The sequence below is a fragment of the Mustela nivalis genome (genome assembly GCF_964662115.1).
Source record: "Mustela nivalis genome assembly, chromosome: 19".
In the NCBI taxonomy this organism is placed as follows: domain Eukaryota; kingdom Metazoa; phylum Chordata; class Mammalia; order Carnivora; family Mustelidae; genus Mustela; species Mustela nivalis.
The window spans coordinates 5375784-5399570 of NC_139038.1; the positions used below are offsets into that span (position 1 = coordinate 5375784).

Below are 23787 nucleotides of genomic sequence, written 5' to 3' on the forward strand. Positions count from 1 at the left end.
GGAAAAATCAAAGGTACCTTCCTGTGTTTGCTTCTTGTGTTAGGCTGAACAGCTTGAGAGAGGAAGAGGCCAAAAGACCAGAATGTGATGTGGACATCACTGTGCTCAAGGAACCGGTGGATGCCCCGTCCTCGAGTTTCACACCAAGCCCCCCCAAAGAGGACACGGCAGTATCCCAATCCAGCAAGCCCGCCGCAAGTAAGAAAAAGAAAAGGTAGAGGTTACGAGCCCCAAGGACATGCAGATGTAAAAGGCGCTTACAATGGAAGCACAGTAACACATTTCCTGACCAATAAAATTGTGTCTTCCTTCTTGTCATAGTGTCTTTGAAATACCACTGCCCGGGCCACTGCATTTCATGTTTCTTATGTGCTGGAATCACAGAAACGCCTGCATTTTGAAAACGGAGCTGAATGATTAAAACAACAACAACAACAACAAAATATATATATATATATGGCACATGCATATATATATATATGGCACATGCATTTAATACCCATGTGTGCTATAGTATATACTATATAAAGTATTGTTTATATATAAAGTATATATATCAAAGTATAGTACAGGTGATAAAGTTTAGAATCTGATAAAACTCACCAGAAGACAGATTTATTTAAACATTTCTTCAGGGCCCCCTGCCAGAGCCTGGATCACCATCTTTGCTTGTCACCACCCCGTGTCCAAATCATACCTGTCCTCCCGTGCTGTGTCGTAGCCTCTCCTCCCCAGCTCCCAGGAGTTCCCCAGCGCAGCAAACACTGCAGGGCCAAGGCGGAAAGGCTGAGGGATAGATAGGTGTGCAGTAAGGGAAGGGTGATGTCTGTGTTAGAAAATGTTGTGTTAATCTGTGTTAAATTTAAGGATAACCACCAAAAGCATGAAAATACAATCTGTGGCTTCCAAACTAGGGGAAGGAAGGAAATGATCATCCAACATGAAGCTGGGGAAAGGGAAAACACAAAGAAAAAGGCTGGAAACCGAAATTACCAAAGCTAGTGGGTAGCGCACCGGTATAGCCCACCATTGTGAGCAGGTTTGACCCCCGCTCTTCCTCTGCCCACGCCCCCAGATAATTAGACAGGGTTCAAAATCGAAACTCACTTCACTGTTCTTCTTTACAAGGGAAACTTCTTAAAACCAGATAGAAAGGATAAAAATAAAGATCTGAAAAAAGATGTACCAGGAGAATCTAATCGAGAGGACTGGACTAGTAAGCGATATTAGAAAAACAGAGTTTAGAGGCGCCAGGATGGCTCAGTCAGTGAAGCATTGGACTCTTGGTTTTGGCTCAGGTCGTGATCTCAAGGGTCAAGAGATTGAGCCTGGCCTCAAGCTCCACTGCTGAGTGTGGAGCCTGCTTAAGATTCTCACTCCCTCTCTCCCTCTTCCCCTCCACCTCCTGCCTCCTCTGTCTCTCTCTCTAAAAAAAAAAATAAAAAATTTAGGGGCGCCTGGGTGGCTCAGTGGGTTAAAGGCTCTGCCTTTGGCTCAGGTCATGATCTCAGGGTCCTGGGATGGAGCCCTGCATCAGGCTCTCTGCTCAGCAGGGAGCCTGCTTCCTCCTCTCTCTCTCTCTGCCTACTTGAGGTCTCCCTCTGTCAAATCAATAAAATCTTTAAAAAATAGGGGCGCCTTGGGTGGCTCAGTGGGTTAAAGCCTCTGCCTTCGGCTCAGGTCATGATCTCCGGGTCCTCGGATCAAGCCCCGTGTCAGGATCTCTGCTCAGTGGGGAGCCTGCTTCCCTTCCTCTTTCTCTCTGCCTACTTGTGATCTCTGTCAAATAAATAAAATCTTTAAAAAAAAAAAACTTAAAAAAATAAGAATAAAAAAATAAAAAATTTAAAAAGCACAAGATTAAAAGCAAACAACTGAATAGGGATAAAACCAGAAATAATAATAAAAGGACCAACCCCCCGAAAGATGCATTATTCATAAACACCTTACAGGATGGCCTCGCAAAAGCCAGCAGAATTACAAGGAGGAAACCAGTCAAAAAGACAAACACATGGTAAGGATAATTTAAGCAAGGAAACTGAGAAGTCTGAATACACAGAAACAAGACTGCAGTACCGAATAAATACGGCCTGCATTTTCAGTTGAAAAGAACAAATTCAAAGGATACACCTGAGACCATGATCTAACTGTGCTGCAACTGGTAAGTCAGCAACGAAGCCACGACACAGAACGCCTTCTATCGCCGGAAACACAGTCTCAGGTAACTTGTGGGTTAAGAGTGATTCAGGATTTCATAATGGAAAGAGAAAGTTACAGAAGACACGAGAGTGGCAACAAAAATTCCAGCCAGGCGACATCTCCGCTGTGAGGACGCAAGCAGTTGTGGCCACTCCGGGCTTCTACACGACAAATCAAGAACGCTGGACGTTTAGACCACACTGGAGCACTTCCGTTCAGTCCTCTATAGTGTACGTGGTCTAGAAATCACCTTAGTACTCAAGAGAAAAACCAAGTCTAGCCATTATTTTGGCCAAATGCTCCGGGTTCGCCACCGCAGCTCCACTGACCGGGAAGGGACCCGAACTCTGGGAAACTGTAGCCGCCAGAGTAGTCCCAAGGGCAAGCCCGGGGCCCGTGGGATGGAGTGGTCCCCAAGCTAGCAACAGCTGAGAGACTCACAGCCAGACCAGAATTTTAAAAACCTTAACAATTTATTCGTCTTATTTTCCAGTAAAATATTCACATAATGTCAAAAGAATGGAATGAAAGAGATGTAGCCGACTACCTTAATTATTTCCACATAAATATTTAAAATCTAAAAACCCCAGCGGATCATCAGACTGAGTAGAAATTTGATTCTTCAAAGCAAGTATTGCTTTACTATTGTCATTAATTCAGTCAGTAATATGACCGAGAACCTGCAGTGGTAAACAAAACGCCTGCTGAGTTGTTTTTTTGGAAAAGATGTTCCGGCGAGCCATTATGGGTCAATCCAAGAAGAATATGTTATTGAACTGCGTTGCACAGAGTTTCTTTACCTCTTCTGCAAAAAAAGAAAAAAAAAGAAAAAACAAAACAGAAAACAGGGAGGTGAGAAACAGGTTTTCACTTCAAAGGCTACAGGCTACACATTAGTACTTTCAACTCTTCTGGAACACAGCTGGGAAGAAATGTCCCCATTTACTGACCTTTCCCCTCCAAGGCCTAGGTCAGAAGCGTTCATCAATCAAGAGAAAGGACAACAAAGCCCTATGTGCCCCAAGACCTCAGTGCTGTGGCACACGGCATGCCTCCTCCGGGCCTGGGGAGGCGCAGGCCCCTGACACACCCACGGGCTGGGGGACCGCTGAGCAGTCTGATGCAACCCTCCAGGGACCCAAGCCGCCACGTCGGCCGGGGCTCCAGTGCTTCCCAGAAGGGGTGTCACCATGACTCCCAGTCCCCGCTGCGCCAGGTGCCTGTTGCTAATGCACATGACTCTTGCTACAAGTACTAGGAAGAGAAAAATGTCCTGTGTCCTAGCAGATTTGTGCAGAAAATGAAACCACACACCAACTCTTCTCCTACCTACCATTGCCCCAACCCGCCCTCGGGAGCAGAGCAGCCAGGGAGCCCCAGGCAGTGAAGGGGACACTGCCCTCTCGGCCAGCTCAAGCAGCTGTCAGGATCAGACACAATGCGCTGGCCTGGGACCAGACCGCAAGGGCTGGAAGGTGGGGGTGCGTGGGGAGTGGGGGGGTGGGGGCTTGACCCGCCCAGTGAACCTGATGGCTCCGCCTAGGGTTGTCTCTTTATCACCAGGAATAAAAGTGGACATTTTTATTTATTTTTATTTTTTTTAAAGATTTTATTTATTTATTTGACAGAGATCACAAGTAGGCAGAGAGGCAGGTAGAGAGAGAGGAGGAAGCAGGTTCCCCGCAGAGCAGAGAGCCCGACGCGGGACTCGATCCCAGGACCCTGAGATCATGACCCGAGCCGAAGGCAGAGGCCTTAACCCATTGAGCCAGCCAGGTGCCCCCAAAAGCGGACATTTTTACATACAATGAATAAACCCATGGGATTCTTATTTTTAGTGTTATAGAAAATTTTCCTTTGGCCACTGCCAAATCTGTAACACAGGGAAGTCTTTCACACACTTTTTCAAGGAACTTTGCAATAGAATAACACAAAATGGATCAAATCACGGTTTCCTTTAAGCGACAGGCATCTGCTCACATCCACACCATCATGACTCGCTCCCTAGCAGGCTTCCAGGCACCCCAAATGGACAGCACGCAAGTACCAAAGCCTACTTACCGTTGACTTCAATCAGGTTTGCGTTTTTTTGATTCAGAATAACATACAGCTCCCGCTGGTCAGACTTCTTCCCGACAACCCAGTAATCGCTCATCGCCTTCACGATGACTTCTTCGTCCTCATCCACTCTGCAAGACAGGAGTTCCAAAAGGCAAGTTTGTTACAGGGTTAGCTGGAGCAAAAAGACACATCTACTCTTAAGACCAGAGACTGGAAACCAGTCACTTGGAAACTGTGGGGAGTCACGTGCAAGTGACCAGTGACTCTCGGGCCTCCTGATCTCTTCGGAAGGGGGACCCTCTGAGGTGGCTCCGGGCCACTCCACTTTGAAGAGGATTCCTTCAGGGCTGCTTCTCTCCTTAGAAAGGGAACGCCCAAGTTGAGAAGTTGTCAGAATTACCTAGTAAAATCACTGTTGATGTCGCCCAGAATCTTCATTAAATCCGGATGCACGGAAGTAAGTGATACACTAGGTGTTTTCCTCATGTGAATTGTACTCTTCTCGGCTAAATTCATATGGTTGAAGTAGATAAACTTGAACTGGGGTTCTTTTTCAGACCTATGAAAACATGTCATTAAAATGGTAACATTTCTCAGAGAATAATTATCCAAACAATAGCACTACATTGTTAAAACCTTAAATCCATGTGGCTAAGACCTTGTATTTTCGATGGCTGGGCTTTCAAATCAAGAATCTCAGTTAAGATGTAATAGGCTCCTTGTTCACTAGTAACTTATTTGATAACCGTGAAATATTCAATATGATGGAATTTTCCAGAAAGCTCAAGTTTATCTTTTTGAAAAACCAATATTATAACCGTTTTTGTGAGGATTTTCTCAATAACAATGCTTTAGAAATGGCAATCACTTGATTATGCTCTGCGTTTTGAATTTTAAAAAACAGATGCAAACTACACACAGGCCACCTGTCTTCCAGCAGACAGGTCAGCAAACGACTAGTGACCCTGGGGCGCAAAAGTGTCCATTCTTCTAAATAAAGCTTTAGTGGCCCATGGCCACACCCATGCGTTCATATACGGCCTGTGGCCACTTCCACACTTCAAGGACAGTGGAGCACTTGCAACACGTGTGCCCACAAAATCTGAAATGCGTATTATGTGGCCCTTTGCAGAAGTTGTTTGCTGACCCGTTTCAGGAAGAGTCACGGCTCCGTGATCCCACGGGGCTGCGGAATGAACGCGCTCCCTGGATGTAAACCGCCACAGAACGGAAGCTTACTCCTGTAACAAAGCTTTCACCACTCACGAGGGAGAGACTGTTCTAAGGCTTCTTAGGCTTTTCTGCTGAAGCATAATGAATATTTTAATTGGAATAGGTCGTCTATTATTCGAAAAGATTGGTCAAGGCTACCACACCACCTCCCAGGTCCGAGTCTGGACTCCGGAGGAAGCCGCTCCGACAGTGAGGCCACAGCCCCGACCGTGAGGCCACAGCCCTGACAGTGAGGCCACAGCTCCCGGGGCCTCCCGCCCTCCCTGCACCCTCGCGTGTTATACTCTGGGGTGTGGTGCCAGCCTGAGCAGCCCTGCCACTGGGGGGCTCAGAAGCTTCTCTGCTTACTTCAGGGTTAGCAGCCATGTTCTGGTGGGCTGAGGGTACCGGAAATCCGACCTCCGGAAAAGTGGGTTACTACTGTAATACTTTACATCTAGGCAAAGAAAGAATGTGGAAGGCTTAGTGTCCAGGAGAATGAAAGAGAATTCTTAACAAAACCAGAATATGTTTTTAGTAAGCTCCTAAAACTAAGAAAAGCAAGTGTAACTACAAGAAACACTGTTTGGAAAGATGGAACATTTAAAAGACATCTGGAAAGAGTTGGGAATTTCGTTGTCCGGGCACACTTCTACCCAGCCGCAATCACGCTTACAGTCCTGGCTGTTCTGTGTCACCCCAAAACACTTGCTGTGGCCTCCCTCTTTCCCTCATTTAGAGTATGTAAGAAACTCTTCTAAGAAGATTTAAATTATTTCTTTTGTACCCCTGATGGAAATTTACATTTGGCAAATGCTATCCAGTAGTTAAGACAAGGACCACTGTGGCCTTTTTCCACTCTGCCTTCCACGAGGAGGGCGTAAAAACAGGAATAGAAAAACTGCTACTTGCTTTTCCACTACTGTCCTCTTAATGAAAGAAAAAGGAGAGACCAGATCACAGTAAAAACAGCAAGGATAATGTTCATCCTACAGGCTTACTGATTCTATCAAAAGTAACATCTAACAAACAGTGTGCAAATTTTGAAGGAGTAGCAGCCACATTCACCTGGTATCTTTTCCAAAGACTGGAAACGGATTCCTCTTAAACACCAAAGCATTTTTTTTTCTCTAAACACAGAAATGCAAATTTCCTGCCTCCTTAAAAAAGAACATGCTAAATACAGTTAACTACGTCAACAGAAAATACACTGCACACAGGGAAATACAGAATCCTTCTTGACAATCTGTTACGAAGTTTGGCTTAAAATATTCTAGCACAGTAACGATATCCTCAAAGAACACGGAAAGGTGGGGCCTGTCTTAAGTGGCTGTTTTGGAGAGGACTTTCTGCTTTCTGTCAGCTTCCCATACCTTTGCCTTTTCCTTCTACAATCGGCTGAAAACCCAAGTACCTGTGATTGGCAGAGTCACAGGGAGGGGCCCCATGAGGAAACAGCTTCGGTTTAACTGAGCTGCCGGAGACGTCAGTGTTTAAGGACCAGGTATATGAAAACCCACCCAAACTCCAAGAGCGTGCCAGGAAAGGCTTGGACCGATGGAGGAAATCCGCGGTTCAGCAGGCACTTGACTGCCTGTGGAGGCTCCCTGCAGACGTCAATGGCTGGCTGGGAGCACTGAGACCATCTGGTGGCTTTACTTGTTCTGGGCCTTGCTCCAGACGGCTTTGGTTGCCACACACGTGGCTTCTAGGTGAGGATGGCTATTCCTCACTTACCAAACTGAACTGAAAAATAAGATCCTGATTTGACCGGCGCATAGACTGTACACAGTACAGCTCTTGCTCCTTCGCATGTCTAGGGTAATCAGGAAGTAGGGCACAGCTGAGCCCTTGGACTATGCACGTGAACTCCACCCTGGAAGGAAGGCTTCCCCGCCCCTGCTCTCCCTCTGCATGCCAGCCGGGCAAACCCATCCCTTCTCACTTCCCTTCTGCCTGGCATCCCGTCCTGAGCCTCGTCGTTACCAACCTTCTGTCAGTGGGTGTGCTCCTCGCTAGAAATCCTAGCACCGTCAACCTCCCAAGCAACTGGGCTGGTTTATGAATATATTCAAAGTGACTGATAAAAAAGGATTACACAGGAGTGCCTGGGTGGCTCAGTGGGTTAAGCCTATGCCTTCGGCTCAGGTCATGATCTCAAGGTCCTGGGATTGAGCCCTGCATCGGGCTCTCTGCTCAGCAGGGAGCCTGCTTCCCCACTCTCTCTCTGTCTGATTCTGTCTACTTGTGATCTCTGTCAAATAAAAAAAATTAAAAAAAAAAAAAAAGGATTACACAGATAGCTCCCAGGAAAGAGTCTCCCTTTTCAGTAACTTCGTACTTCCTCCTCCTCCTCACACCTTTCCAAAATTCAGCATTCAAAGCGGCTAGTGAGTGGGAATATGCGAAAGAAACAGAAACAAATGTCTCAGATTCAGAAAACTATCGATATGGGGGGGGGGGAGTTTTAAATTAGAGCCCGTCCTCTAGCCCTTAAAAATTCCAGGTGAATTAGACCGAGACACAGAAGATAAAACCATAAAAGTACCACAGATGAAAATGGCATTTTAAAAAATGATGTTGGGATAGAAAACTGTACGTAGGCCAGTGAAAAGAGAAATCTAAAGGAGATGCCTAATAAAATGGATTACATATAAATCCCAGACATGTTACCAAAAATAGTAAAACCAAACTCAAAAAAATACGTGGCATGACTGAAGAACGTGGACGTAAAAGCAAAGATAAAAGCACTTGAGTGGGAAGAGCCAATGGACAAGGACAGGCAGTACGTGGAAGAGACAGAAATGCCAACCTCGATGTCACCTAGCAGATGTCAAGACACACCACAAAGAACTGAGTGGCTCCTGTGGGAGGTGACCACATTGTCACTGCACATTCCCTTTGCCCCAGAACTCTATGCTAGGGACTTCTCCTAAGAGGATGAGTGCACATACGCACCAGATTGCTTAATACAGAGCTATTTTAATGCTAATGGGTAGAACCAGACTTCCCAGCGAATGCCACAATGATTCAACGAACAGAGCACATCTATCCAATTAAGTACGTGAAGCCCTGAAAGAGGAGAGGCAGATCCAAATTTATTGGTTTAAAATGACGTTCATGCCATATATTTTTTTTCCTATAGATTTTACTTATTTGACAGAGACAGCAAGAGAAGGAACACAAGCAGGGGGAGCGGGAAAGGGAGAAGCCAGGCTTCCCGCTCAGCAGGGAGCCCAGTTTGAGGCCTGAGCCAAGGACCCTGGGATCATGACCTGAGCCGAAGGCAGACACTTTAACAACTGAGCCACCAGGAGACCCCCTGCCATGTATTTTTTAAAAGGTACAGATTTACAGCACAATAGTTTAAGAAACCCATCCATAAAGAACACTGTGTATATGTCACTGTTTTCCTATGTGTACAAGTCTAAAAAGATACAAGCTAAATGAGAGAAGATTTCCAATATTTATATTTCTGAATTCAAAAACTAAGGACACAGGAGTGCCTGGGTGGCTCAGTTAAGCATCTGCCTCTGGCTCAGGCCATGATCTCAGGGTCCTGGGATCAAGTCCCGCATTGGGCTCCCTGCTCAGAGGGGAGTCTGCTTCTCTCTCTCCCCTGTTCCTGCTCTCTCTCTCTCTCTCAAATAAATGTTTAAAAAATTAATTATAATTAATTATAAATAAATTATAAATAATAGAAAAATATAAGTAAATTAAAATATAAATTATAAAAATTATAAATTACACTCAAAAAAAGAAAAAAGATTTAAAATAATTGAATTGCAAAGTCCTTGAGTAGAAAAAAATCAAAGTGTCACACACGTAATAGAAACGAAAGACCAATGAATCTACTTCACGCCATTCTTTAAAGGGGTGACCTCAACTTTCAAAGGAACAATTAAAAGAACTGCAGCTTAAGCATATGGATTCAACACTCAACTTGATGCCCCGAGTCAGCCCTACAGCTGGTGTCCACTGAGGGCTGAAGCTAACAGAACAGCTGGGCACCAGGATCCTGGCGCTCACCTCTGGGGTCAGGACGGGGATGGCTGCCACATACAGTACCCCTCACCCCTCAGCAATGCGGGCAGGAGCTGGGATGTGAGTCTTGGAGGTCCTAGGACTGGAGTATAAAATGGTTTGACCTGAGTCAGGATTTCCAGAAGAAAACCACATTATCTTTTGTACTAAAGAGCATTTTCCTCTGGTCAGCTGATATTTAACAGCTTGGCAAGCGAGGCCACCGTTACATATAAAATCTCAGATGCGGTGAGAGCACTTAAGGTCAACTTTCAAAGACAAAACCAACTATGCCTCTAGAGCCTCGGTTCTTGGCACTGCCCTAAGTTGTGTGTTCTACCATCGAGTTTTCCAGGTGTCCATCTTTCAGGGGCCACGGATACTACACAGCAGTTCGGTTACCAGTAACTGTCCCCCACGATGGAGCTGTGCTAGACCATAGAGAGCCAAGAGTTAAGTACAGAATCTAAGGGGGCGGGGGTTGTGTGTGTGTTCATGGTGTCATTTTTTCCACCTTCCTGTTTGCAAATTTCCATAATAAAATATCAGAGAGAAAACTTCTTCCTAGTGAAATTAGATTGTTAATGTCCATGGCCCTCTCCTTTCTTCAAACTATTGTTTTTTGGGGAAAAAAAAAAATCTCAGAGCCCTTCCTCTAGCCCTTGAAAATCCCAGGTGAATTAAAGATTGAAACACGGAAGACAAAACCCTAAAAGTACCAGAGATAAAAATGGCATAGATTTATGATATCAGGGTAGGAAGCCATGAGTATGATCCAAAGGTAGAAATCTAGAAGAAGTGACTACTAAATGAAGTATATAAATCCCAAACTTGTATATTATAAAAAACAATAAAACCAAAGTTTAAAAAAATGAGAAATACGTGACATGACTTCTGTACAATCCTGAGTAGAGTTGACTTTTGCAGAATAGGAGGTCTCTTACAAGCAAGACTTCCTCAGGTATTCGCCGTTGAGCTCGTGAAAATCCGTCACGTCCCCGGAAAGCACTGGCAGAACGGTTAACACGTCCAGCAATCTCCCGGGGGAGGTTGGGAAAGCAGGGAACTTACTAGACTTTCTCACTCTCCACTCAGCAGTTTATAACTTGCATGATACCAAACAGATCTGACTCACTCATGCTTTCTTCAGAAATGAAAATCTGACAGTTTCATGGTGAAAAAATGACACCTCGAGAGACAAACCACAGAGATGCTGAAATCTAGAAAACAAACTGAGGGTTGCCGCAGGGAGGGGGGTCGGGGGTTGGGTACCTGAGGGATGGGCATTAAGGAGGGCACTTGAAGGAGCACTGGGTGTTACATGCAACCGATGAGTCACTAAATTCTACCCTGAAACTAATAATACACTGTATGTTAATTAAACTGAATTAAAAAAATTAAACCTCAAGATGCAAAGTGGTCAGGCACGTTCAGTTCTTGGCTTAATCTTTTCCGATGGGAAGTAAGCTGTTGACAGTAGCAATCCACATGCAGATACAAAACCTATACGGACTAACACCCGGACCCTGTGTATGTCCTCTCTACAGGCTGGGGCTTCTGGAAGACCGTATACACACAGCATGGGGCCACTATGAACACTGGTTATACAAAAATTCATACAAGTTAGTAACTTCTCAAACATACAGGAAGTCCATATAAAGAGGGCTTTTGTTTCTCGAATTCCCATGTGCTCGCTTAATCTTTACGGCGTATGACTTTACGTTGGGAAGAGAATAGAAAGAGGTTCAATGACTTCCCAGTGTTCTTAGAACCAAAATGAGTTTAACCAGAGTCTCCCAATACATGCCTGGAGCTAGCGTCTTTCAAGGCACCAGATTCTGGCCCAACGCCCTAATGGCCTACAGCACGGCCAACTCTCCACCACTCACGTATGTACAACAGGCGAGGTGCTTTCTGTCTACACGAGGCAAAGCCCTGCCGATCACCACGGCCAATGTGAATTTACAGTCTGGGCTGGTCCAGTGGGATGTGAGGTGGCCCTCACGGGGTGCAGCCCGCAGGCACGGCTAGTACACCCCACCCATTCCTGACGCCACAGTCAGGGGTGGGCTGAGGGAATATATTCACAGAAGACCTGGCCCCCACCAACATCTTGGAGCAGAAAAGCTCAGGAACTGTTCCCCAGTTCCCCAGGGAGCTTTTCAGACAGGACTGAGCTGCACGTTTGTTCTCCGGAGTCAGAGAAAACACAAATGATATGACCATCCATTTGCTTAAGTAAAAACAACCCTTCTTCTTCCCAAACCAGTTAAATGCTAGAAAGTAAACACGAAGCGAAGTACAAACCCAGACATTCTTTTGTTGATGTTAAACTGCTCACAAATGTCAGATGCCAGCACTGTGAGCTGCGGCCCAACAATGCTGTCCAGTCTTCGGCAAAAATCCAACGTGGGCTGTACAGAGGCTAACAAGTAATTTAAAAAATACCAGTAAGTTTTAGAATTCTTTGTGTTGAAAAGGTCAGTATTCATCTAACGGTCTTAATTACAGTATGCCAATGAAAACTTTACTGATTGGGAAAATAAAACAATTAAATGACAGGCTCTCCCTGTCCTCCCAAAGAGAAGAGAAACAGGAGAGTCGAAGTTAGTTATAGTTAAGGTGTACAAGAGTCGAAGACCTATCTCACTGTGAATGTCAATTTAAGCACACCCCGTGGGGTGGTAAGTTGGCCGAAGAAGGTCAAGTATCTAACACACACCACACAGTACTCAGGGGCCAGCAGCCCTTTGGTGCTTTACAAACACGACCCGATTTAACCCCCGAAGCCCCCTTTGAAAAAGGTACTCCTGTTATCACTTCACAGGGAGGGAGGCTTAGAAAGGTGCCCAGGGCCAGCTGCTAGGAAGCAGGTAGGCCAGCACTTTAAAAATATGAGACAGAGCTAGTTTTCTAGCAGAGCTCACAGAGGGGAGCTGTGCTTAATAGGACCTCTATGACAACATGTTTACTGTTTAAGGACAGAGCACAGCAAAGCGTAAAGAGAGAAGGCTTATCTACGCGGGCTGAAGTCGGACACAGGTGTGTACCTACCATCGATCATAAAGCACACAGCTGCACTCATGGCCTGGGGAGAGAAAACAAACCAAGGATTACAAAACGGCATAAAAAAGAAATTCGATGACCCAGTGCAGAGGCTCTCCTTGAATTTTGACTTGAATCACTTGGTCAAGATATTTTTTAGTCAACTGGAGAGATCTGGATATGGACTACAGAGCAAAGAACATTAAGGAAAGTGTTTATCCTGCCAGGTGTGCTAATAACACGGTGGTTAGGTGAAAACAGATGCCCTCATTAGAGATGCAAATTGAAGCCTCTGCAAGTGAAATGACATGATCTAACATGTGCAAGCAAAAAAATAAAATAAAATAAAAACCACACAGGGAAAACAGATGAAAGATAAGCATGCTGTTCGTTAAATTAAGCTGTGTGATGGGCGCCTGGGGATTCATTCTTCTAGTCTATTTTTGTGTATCTTTGAAAGTTTCCATGAACACAGTTAAAACGCCCCAGAAGATGAATGTCCCCTTGTCTCCCCTTTCATGATAGCGAATGCTGCACCGTGACCCTGGCTACAGCAACCATAAATCAAATAACCAGACATGGTTAAATATATTACTGCATACACTGCACAGTGGCAAAAAGTCTCACAGAACATATGGCCTTCGGAGAAAAAGCCACTGAACTCCTCCTGAGGCCCGTCCCTGTGGGCAGCCACCGGAACCGTTTTAGAGACCTTGGCTCTACCACTGTGGCCTTCAGGTGGCACGCTGAATCCCGACAGTGATGAAGTTCCTCATCGGCCTTCCTTTTCCTCCCCGCTGCTTAGAGCCTCTCCAGGTTCCCCAAGGGTGACCCTACAGCCCCAAATGGCCCACTTCTCACACCACAGTCGCAGGGCCAAGCTCCTGGATGGCTGCTTTTCATACGAGCACACTTAGCCCTGTCCCCCATCCCTGCACCTGTCCCCACATCCCCCTCTCAGCCTCGGCAGCCGTAACGGTTTTCGCACGGGCATACTCAAGCACACGTGCGCTATTCTGTAAGTGAATCATAACTCTCACCCGCTTATAAACAGGTGGCAACATTGGTGGCCCACAGGCGAGTTCCATCCACTATGTGTCTCTTTGTCTGTAACTCTGCCTTAGATGCCCACTAGTTTCCTATGAAGATTCCAACTTCCAGCCTCTGCTGAGGTATCAGGACATCTGAGACCACCAGCTCTGCTTTCCGAGGTGCTACCTTGTGGAGGTGAGTGGCCTCTGGCCTCCTTGTGACTTGAGCGACGCGGTGCTTCACGGCGCCCCTCCACACGGAAGCCCCACCCCCGTCTGTCTATCATCTACAGGGTTTCCTGCCAGCAGCTGCATGTGTAACTCCTTACAGGTTGTTTTTTTAAAATGTGCCTTTCGAGTCCCTGTTTAAAAACCTGAAGAATTTCCAATACATAGAAAAGCACACAAAATAGCATAACGAACCCTGCAGGCCATCACTTCCCCGGTGACCATCAGCAGACACACAGTCCTGCTCTACCCTGCTCGCCTAACTACGTGCTCCTCTCAGACGCCACATCACATCTCCAGACACAGGTCACCGGCTGTCTATGGAGGACCAGGACCTGGGAGCCTGTTCATAATGGTGGCATGACAAGCTCCACAGAATCCTCAAACACCCTAATTAAAGAAAATTATAAAAAAAATACTTTAGGGGCACTTGGGTGGCTCAGTGGGTTAAGCCTCTGCCTTCGGCTCGGGTCATGATCTCAGGGTCCTGGGATTGAGCCCCACATCAGGCTCTCTGCTCAGCAGGGAGCCTGCTTCCCCCTCTCTCTGCCTGCCTCTCTGCCTACGTGTGATCTCTATCTGTGTGTCAAGTAAATAAATAAAACCTTAAAAAAAAAAAAAAAAACCCAACACAATACTTTAAATTTCCAGAGGGAAACTGTCCGAAGGGCAGAGAGCAGATGGAGGAATGTTTAAGAACATTCACGAAATCTGAGAATCAACAGCGTCAGTCTTTACTTCAGAGCCATCAACACATACATGAAAAATAAGGAAGATCTCAAAATCAAGAATTTAAACTTCCATCCTCAGGCCTTGGAAAAGAGAAGAGCAAACTAAACCTAAAGCAAGAGAAGGAAGAAGATATCAAAGATCAAAGCAGAAGTAAATGAAATAGAGAACAGAGCAAAAATATGAAATAAATCAATATCAGAAGCTGGTTCTCTGAAAAGAGCAAAACTAAAGGAGAGGAAACACAAAAAATACACAGTGAAAAGGAGAGGAGATACAAATCACTAAAATGAGGGATTAAAGAGGAGCCACTGGGGCGCCTGGGTGGCTCAGTGGGTTAAAGCCTCTGCCTTCGGCTCAGGTCATGGTCTCAGGGTCCTGGGATCGAGCCCCGCATCGGGCTCTCTGCTCAGCAGGGAGTCTGCTTCCCTTCCTCTCTCTCTCTGCCTGCCTCTCTGCCTACTTGTGATTTCTGGCTGTCAAATAAATAAATAAAATTAAAAAAAAAAAAAAAAAAGAAAAGAAAGAGGAGCCACCATTACTGTTTTACGAGGGGGAAAGGATTTTAAGGCTGTAATACTACAAAAAATTATAAACGAACCACCGAAGAACAAGCAGAACAAATTCCCAGTAAGACACAAACAACTGAAACAACTCAAGAGACAGACAGTAAGACCTAGAACGAGGACAGACACTCTTTCATCATGGGAAGGTTTCCAACAAAGAAAAGCCCAGATGTAGGTGGCTTCACAGTGACCAATTATTCAAAGAATTAACAGCAATCCTTCACAAACTCTTCCAAAACACAGGAGATGAGGAAACACTTCCCAACCCAGCCTGAGGCCGGTAGTAGCCTGATACCAAAACCAGACCATGACTTCAGAAGGAGAGAAAAACCACAGGCCAACATCCTTCTGGCCCCGAGCCCATGTGGCATCAGCAGAGTTCCAGAGAGCTGGCGACTAAGGCCAGGGATGCCGGCAATCAGCTGTGTCTGCAAGGCCAAGGCCCAGTCAAAACTCTGGATGTCAAGGCTCGAGAGAGCTGCCCTGGATGGTAAGACTCCGCACATGTCACACGTCCCTGCTGGGAGAAACAGGCCCCGTGCTGTCTGCACAGCTCCACCGGGAGGGGGCAAGCCCAGGCCTGGTGACTCCCGGGTCCTGCCCCGAGTATCTCCTTCCTGGGCCATCTTTCATTTGCACTCCTCTGCTGTAATAAACCGTGAGTGGGAGCAGGCCAGCTTCTCTGAGTCCTGCAAGCACCTCTAGTGAACTCCTGGGTGGTCTTGGGGGCCCCTGAGCTAGCAGCGTGTGTCAGAAGCAAGAGTGGTCTTGAGGAGTCCTACACTTTGCAGTGAGAAACCACTGAATACTTTAATTGGGCTAATTATACAGTATGTGAACTCTGTCTCAACAAAGCTGTTTTGGAAAAAAGCTAACTTTTTAAAATAACGGTGATGCCATCATCCCATTTAAAATTCTACCTATTGATTGACTCTTAAGATCAGAAATCCAATAAACAACAGAGAGTACCAGGATATTTCTTCCACTGGAGTTCGGAATCATTACCGAGACATTCAGAGAATGATTTTCACTTGCTAGAGACGTGGGCTTTTCCCTACCCCAGTTCCGGTTCATTTTCAGACACGTCTCTACATCTTCCCTGGGACTCTCTCCTCTTGGGCCATTCCTTAGAACACCCAACATTTAATCAAAGCTCGCAGTCGTACTATTTTATGAATGTAACATCTATTTGTTCTGGGGTCCCTGCACCCAGAAGAGAACCCCCATTTCTCTGTTCCACCGCAGAAATCCCCGAGGTGCTAACCCCCACCACAGACTCAGAGCTCGATCACCGCAAGCCGCCTTCTTCCTGTTCTCAAGTGTCCGGGCCACGGGTGTGGATTCTGAGGTATTCTCGTTCTTGGTTTCCTCACTGGTTCTGACGTACAAACCCACGCAAACCCCTTAGACCAGACACATGGGGTAACCTTCCTGAGACTTTCCGCCATTAACACCCCTCTCTTCGATCTCACCTGCGATGGGACAGTTGCGCTCGGCAAAGAATTCCACACTGAAAATCCCTCTCTCTCGAACTGTGAAAGTCTTCCTTCCCTTGTCACCTAGTATCTGCTGCCTGTAAAGAAAAGGCTGCTCATGCCGATTTTATTTACAGATGACCTGATTTTCCTTCTGGAAGCTTCTGGGATCTTCTCTTTATATATTTCTGAAACTGCCCACTGAGTGGACTGGAGTGGGTCTTTTTGATTCACTGTGTGAGACATTCAGTGGGCCTTTTCAATCTGGGAGATGTGTTCCTCTTCAGCTAGATATGTCCTCATAATACACTCGACTAATTTCCTCTCCTTCAACTTTCTGTGAATCAGATGTGGAGATCCCTCTCTCCCATCTTTTTTTTTTTGTATTTTATTTATTTTAAAAATTTTTGCTTTTTAAAGGAATTATTATTTTTTAAATTTAAATTCAAATAGCCCACATATAGTACATCACTGGTTTTTGATGTAGTGTTCAATGATTTTCTCCATATTTTTATGTCTTGTCATGTTATCTTACATTTAAAGCAGGGCAACTTATCTTTAACCTTCTAATGAAGTTCTCGTGTCAACAAGCATATTTTCAGGGGACAGGGACTGAAGCGTTATTTTTAATGGGTACAGAATTTTGGGTGAAGATGAGTTCTGGAAACAGTGGTAAGTTTGTCCAACACTGTGTATGTACTGAACCATATACTTAAAAATGGTTAAAATGACAAATTTTATGCTATGTATATCTTGCCCTAATAAATAAAAAATGTTTAATGTTTTCAATTACCCTAAGTTTATTCTAGCCCTGACTCTTAGGTCGTTCTGTTCCGATTCTATAGATACACTTCTCTAATCTCTGCGGATGCTAATTTTTAGACATTCTGTTGGCAGACAAATTTTTGTTTCTCTCAAGATCTAGTTTTGTTTTTCCATGCACACTAAAGAACAAGGGAATGCATGGCTGACCAGGGAGGGAGGCCCTGCTCTGGGGCAGGACGAGGGCAGCAGTCACCGGGCTCCCGCAATCAGCACTTACTCTCAGCTGTGCACACCCACGCTGGCCACGCTCTGGCTCCCCAGATTGTTTTCCTTTAAAATGACCCTTGAGGGACACCTGGAAGGGTCTGCCTTTGGCTCAGGTTATAATCCCGGGGGAAAAAAAAAGAGGCTTGACTTTCACCCAGGAATAGGTGCTTGGTTGCCTGTGAGTATGTGAGGATGGAAAAGGGGTGTCTGGCTGGTTTATATGCAACGCTCACTCCCTTTCCTTCCAAGCTCACCTCCTACTCCGGACTCCTTAGGTGCTATCTCTAAGCTGGGGGCTTCTCTGGGCTTCTGTGGGGGCAGGCAGGCTCTTGCCTTAGTGCACCCCCCACTCCTCCTTGGCCGGACTTCATCCATCAGCACCCCACCTACACCCCCTTCCTGCCTTCCAGGGAGAGACGAATCCCTCACACTGAGGTTCATCTCCGCCCGGTGCTCTCACGCCACCATTTCTAGGTCTTTACAGACTCAAACATAATTGTACTCTCAGGTGGGGAAGAAGATAAACACCCTTGCTTAGCCTTCCTTCTTGAACCAAAATCACCTTTACAAAAACCAAGCTAACATAACCAAGCTATAACTGGACTATTTTAATAGAACCGCCAAGTCTGTGCTTTCCAATCCGTGAAAGCAGAATTTACTGGAATGTGGCCAGTCCCACACCGGAAGGCATCTAACGACGAAGCAACACCACCTTTGCTGGCCTCTGTGTGTGAGCACACAGGACTTCCGAATGCTTCTGAGTCACAGGCTCAGACAGTGTCAGACAGCGATTCCTTCACTAATAAGAAAAGCATTGAAAAGGAGCTGAAAATAAACCCACTGTTCCACTCGGCCACCCATTCCGAGTTTTTCAATAATGAGAACTTTCAACATCTGATCTGAGAAATATTTCAGGGGCGTGTAGGCACACACACTCGTGTACACACGCAAGAAAGATTTACTTTTATGTTAATCTGTAATGCTGGAGGGAAAAACAGTTGTTACCTTATAGACAATTAAATGGAGTGCTTCATAAGTGTCATCTGTGTTTACAAAAATTTTGGGGAATCTGCATTTTGCTTCTGGATCATTAAGGTTCAAGGGTCCAGTAAGAAATCTGAAAAGGAAGCACAGAAATGACTCAATCAGGTAAGGGATAAACAGGAATACATAAAACAGGATATAGTCCCACTTAACATAGATTCATTTTCTTTTTGGGAAGCCAGACGCTACTTGGAAAACACCAAATCAGAGTATGATAAAGTTTTAATTCACTGGAAACAAAAGCGTTTCCACTGCAGTAAACAATTGCCAGTAAATAACACAAAGATAATTTCAGAGTTGATGATTTTACCTTTACCAAAAAAGATAATAAAATCTAATACTGTGGATCAAAGACCAGAAGTTCTACCTTCCGTAATGTTGAAGATTTCCTGGCATCTCCGCCCTTACTGGAGAATCTCTTCCCGCCAACTGTAAACAAAGTCAACGTCCAGAAATGACTTATTAGATTTTCTCCTTTTGAAGCTTTGAAAACCACATTTATACCTGCTAGTGGGCTCCATGCCATTTTCCTGTCTCATTTACACACGTTCCGCCCCACCAATAAAAGCGAAGGGGATTACAAGAGCTACCTAAAGAATGCATTGATAGGAACCAGAACGATCAAAACTTCATTGGACCCTGAACTCCATCTAATGATTTAGTTCCTTTTTCAGCAATAGCCGAAATTTCCCATGGTGTTAATGTATGCTAGGCAATGACCACCTCATAGGACCCTAGAGGCAGCACACTCTTATTTTCTTGTTGTGGAAACTCAAGTTAGTAGAAGTTCCCCCGCAAACACGGCTCCGAAGCAGCACAGCCAGCCGTCAACCCCATGACTATCTGACATCAAAGCTTTCAGCCAGGACATCCCGCCTCCTCCTGGATTGGTATTTGTTGCACATGCCTAACACTTGCTGAAGATGTACTATTTCAATAGGCACAGGAAAGGAGGAAAAAAAATCCAAATCCAGTAGTCATGTTAGCTGAAACCTCTCATTCTTCTAAAAAAAATTCTGACATTCTTTTAGTCTATATAAAATTTTAGCATATAACCACAGAAAAAAGATTGAAAAACATTCTAAATCCAATAGTGAAAATGGATATCTGACTCTCACAGAGGCAGCCCGTACTGAAAAAGAAGGCCTCATGCGTCCACACTCAACACTGCCGTGTTGAATCCTGTGGTTTCCTACTTTCTAAGCCCGGCTCTTTGGGCAGATAATAAAGGACCAGAGTTTTCTGTTGGGGTAGCTGCACTGTCACACACGGAAAAGCGTGGATGTAAGGAGGTGCTTTAGCCTCAGGCAGATCCCGAGATCAAGTCATGGCCCTGCCGCTTCCCGGCTAGGTGACCCCGGGTGTGCCATTTAAGCCTGAGTGTCCTGTCTGTAAGGTGGGGAGAAGTTATCCTACTCGGGACAGTTGTCAGGACGCCAGGAGATAATGCATGTTTGCGGGGCACTCAGGACAGTGCTGGGTCACAGTACGCACTTAAGAAACATGAGCTACTGTACTTAAACTGCCTACAAAGGGCGTACGTGCAGGACCAGGTCCTTCTTAAAACCTGGCTTTCAATTTCTTATCAAAGAGGTTTTTCTCTTGTTTCATGTCACAACCTTCAACAGAGGGAGGGAAGAGCACAAGCCAGCACATGAACGCATCTAGGCCAAAATGATTTGTGGGCTATGGATATGTTTTATCTCCAACCTAGTAAGAGTGGCAGAAGGACACTTTGGGGAGAAGGCTGCAGTTTTACATACAGGTCTCTGCAGAAAACTGGGAAAGTAAGTAGCCCGGTGGAGAAGGCAGGCAGGCAAAAGACCATCCACGGAATCACATCTCATGCTTGTAGGTGACAAGTCCACAGGATTCACCTTTTTTCTGACAAAGATCCCAGGTGTTTTCAAGTTCCCAGAACCCTGCCTCAAACCCCGTTTCTCCACTACTCAATGAATTGCTCCTCTTAAAAACAGACCCTTGCTATTGTATTGGAATGTAACGAAAGGAGGAAGAGCTGACATACGTGGTTTTCTGGTCTAAGGGGTACACAACCACATACATGTCACACTAGCAATGTAACATCTAGATTAGAGCTGCCCCACCGACCACCGCGTTACTCCACCCTCCGGCCCCAAGTCCCCAGCCCTCCAGCACGGGTGTGCGTACATACGTAATACATACAACATACATACACACAGAGGCAGGGGTTGGCGGGGAGGGAGGGAGCCCAGTGCCCGGCCCGTACCTCAGGCTCGATATGCCTTGGAAACAGAGACGTGGTGAGGTATTTGTATAAAATTCTCATGTCGTCTTGTTCTAACCCACTCCTGAAACATCAGAAATGCATGGTGTTAAAAGCCTGGAACTGGTCTTCTGTCTTCCTGTGGCTCGGGTCATAGTAACACTCCTCTTGTTTGCTTGTTTACATTGTACCCAGAAGCCCTTTCCTGGACTGGGAAGTTCCAGAAGGGAATGAATTAAACTGCTCTGCCGCTAGCACTTTATCCTGAGCCAGCAAAGGCTACGTCTGTGTCATCTTGTATTCTATACGCCATTGTAAACAAACAGTCACTGGTCTGATTTGATCTGACTCGATTCCCTGCTTGAACCTCAGGTGTAATTCTTCAGGGAGTGTTAACAGCCACCACGCTTCACTCCAGGTAGCAGATTCTGCTTCGCTTTCTGGGTCTATAGACATGCCACATACTTCTACCCAGCCTCCTGGGGAACACTGGCGTGCTGCCGATGGGGCCTACACTCCTGCTCGGAAACGGATGTGGACTTTAAATCTATGACTTCCGTGCAGGAAGGGAGGAGGGAGAGAATGAAACACACTCTCGGGTCTACCTTTCAAGTCTAATCTGAACCGAGGCAAGGGTGAGTAGCACGTGGAAATAGGGCTGAGACACTAGGAGGCAGCAGACCCTATTTGAGATCAGTTTTCTAGGTAGGGATATAAACAGACCATGAGTCTGTGTCTGATTCTTTTTCTATTCAGTGCAACCAAAAAAAAAAAAAAAATCCTATGATGAAATCCAACTTTATTATGAATCAAGCCTCTACACCATATTCCGGAGGCTGTCTCTTCTTTTCCCAGTGAAACCATCTGTTAGAAAATTTCGGCTTCCCCTGGCAAGTATGTGCTGCTCCTTCCTGAGGTTCCTCCAGTGCTGTCTCATCTCCTTCTCTTCCTCTCGCACCTCTCCCCCTTCCAGGTCAATTTTCATAAGGTCTCGCCCTCAACAGAAACCACCAGGGCTGGCAGGATCATTCAGCTTGTCCTGCGGCAACTCTTCACTCTCAAAGTACCACGAGCCAACTGGGCAGATGAAATCTCCCCATCAAACGCATGAAAAGTCACCTGTTCTGTTTTCTTTTACAGAAATAACTGAGGTAAGAAGATAGGAAGAGGAAAACAAAACAGGTTCTGGATGTTATTTTCCTTTTAAGACCTGAGTAAGAAGTACCAGTGGAGAGCTGTCGATGATAGGTAGTAGAAGGCAGTACATAAACGACTATGGGCTGGGCAACGTCTTCTAGGGCTGCGGTTCCAGTAAGAGCAGCTACTTGGGGGTACCCGGGTGGCTCAGTCGGTTAAGTGTCTGCCTTTGGCTCGGGTCAGGATCCCAGGGTCCTGGGATCAAGCCCTGCATCAGATTCCCTGCTCAGCCCTGCTTCTTCCTCTCCCTTCGTTGATGCGCGCTCTCTCTCTCTTGTTCTCTCTTGCTCACTTTCCCTCTCTCAAATAAATAAAATCTTAAAAAAAAAAAAAAAAGAGAGCAGCTACTGGGCATATGTGGGTACTGAACACCTGAGATGTGGCTTGTTGAAATGAATGTAAAACATACACTGGACTGTTAAGATTTAGCATTAAAAGAATAACTCATTAATAATATATGTTGTTGGGGCACCTGTGTGGCTCGGGTCATGATCTCGGGGTCCTGGGATTGAGCCCCAGGATCGAGCTCTCTGCTCAGCAGAGAGCCTGCTTCCCCCTCTCTCTCTGCCTCCCTCTCTGCTTCTGTGATCTATCAAATAAATAAATAAAATCTTTTAATAAAAAGAATTTACGTTGCTTACATGTTGAAATAATAAATTTATAATAGCTCATGAATAATTTAAGCTTTTACATGTTATAATAAATAATTTCAGATATATGGTGCCAAAAGGTTAATTTCACTAGTTTCTTTTCATTTGACCATAGTTGTTAGGAAACTTAAAATTATATATGTGGCTTGTATTGTATTCTTTTTTTTTTTTTAAGCCTTATTTATTTATGGGCACATGGTGGCTCAGTTGGTTAAGCATCTGCCTTCGGCTCAGGTCATGATCTCAGGTTCCTGGGATTGAGCCCCCACATAGGGCTCCCTGCTCAGCAGGGACTCTGCTTTTCCCTCTCCCTCTGCCCCTCTCTCTGCTTGTGCTCTTTCTCTCAAGCACAGTCTCTCTCAGGTAAATAAATAGTCCTTTTTAAAAAAAGACTTTATTTGAGAGAGAGCAAGCCAGTGAACAGAGAGATGGGCAGAGGGAGAGAGAGAATCCCACGCAGACGCCCCTCTGTGCGTAGAGCCCAATGTGGGGCTTGATCCCACAACCCTGAGTTCAAGAGCCACATGTTTAACTGACTGAGTCACCCAGGAGCCCCTGCACTATTTTCTTACTGAAGGCCGCTGTTCTAGACCATAGGAAATGAAGTAGAAAAAACCCTGTAGGAGGAGATGGCAAACCACACCGCTGAATGGCTCACCACGTATACTGGGACTGGCGCTTTGTTTTGTGATTTTGCTTCAGATTTAACGCCAGATGTTAAATACTTTGTATTGGTCATCTGGATAGAAAATGAAAAAGAGAAATACTAAGTTGCAGCCAGGTGTTCAGAGCACAAAACCCCAAGTAGGCAATTCCCACTTTGCCTCCAGAGAGGCCTGCCCTAGTTGTAGGATCTCCATGAGCTCGGACCACAGCAGCCCTCTCTCCAGTGGCTGCCAGCCCCAACCCTACTTCAGCTCCCCTACAAAAAATAAATGAGCCAATAATGCATTATAATTATGGAAGATGTTACTATTGGGGGGAAGTTCTTATGAAAAACGTTAAAAAATTAAACACTTCCTTCCTTAGTGCAAATAAACAAACAGATAA

At 45.5% G+C, this 23787-nt stretch overlaps 2 protein-coding genes and 1 long non-coding RNA gene across 5 annotated transcripts in view; 1 reads left to right on the forward strand and 2 right to left on the reverse strand.

Annotated features, from left to right (window-relative positions):
* Positions 1–315, forward strand: part of RSPH10B (radial spoke head 10 homolog B) — a 51649-nt gene extending 51334 nt beyond the window's left edge. For all 3 annotated transcript variants that reach the window (XM_082712664.1, XM_082712665.1, XM_082712666.1), the window contains exon 20: positions 44–315. In XM_082712664.1, coding sequence (XP_082568790.1) covers positions 44–218 — 175 coding nt within the window. In that variant the 3' untranslated portion in view covers positions 219–315. The remainder of the gene's footprint in view (positions 1–43) is intronic.
* A 280-nt stretch (positions 316–595) lies between these two features.
* On the reverse strand, positions 596–2528 carry LOC309854046. The gene is made up of 2 exons (XR_014306081.1): positions 2129–2528; positions 596–851 (listed from the first exon to the last, which is right to left on the reverse strand). It is a non-coding gene; the product is annotated as an uncharacterized lncRNA (long non-coding RNA).
* A 125-nt stretch (positions 2529–2653) lies between these two features.
* The window catches only part of CCZ1 (CCZ1 homolog, vacuolar protein trafficking and biogenesis associated), a 30860-nt gene continuing 9726 nt past the window's right edge, over positions 2654–23787 (reverse strand). The window contains exons 8-15 of the mRNA XM_082712673.1: positions 20894–20975; positions 19013–19074; positions 18607–18718; positions 12550–12583; positions 11803–11920; positions 4661–4819; positions 4261–4388; positions 2654–3004 (exon numbers count right to left, since the gene is read on the reverse strand). Of these exons, the coding sequence (XP_082568799.1) occupies positions 2949–3004; positions 4261–4388; positions 4661–4819; positions 11803–11920; positions 12550–12583; positions 18607–18718; positions 19013–19074; positions 20894–20975 (751 nt within the window). The 3' untranslated portion in view covers positions 2654–2948. The remainder of the gene's footprint in view (positions 3005–4260; positions 4389–4660; positions 4820–11802; positions 11921–12549; positions 12584–18606; positions 18719–19012; positions 19075–20893; positions 20976–23787) is intronic.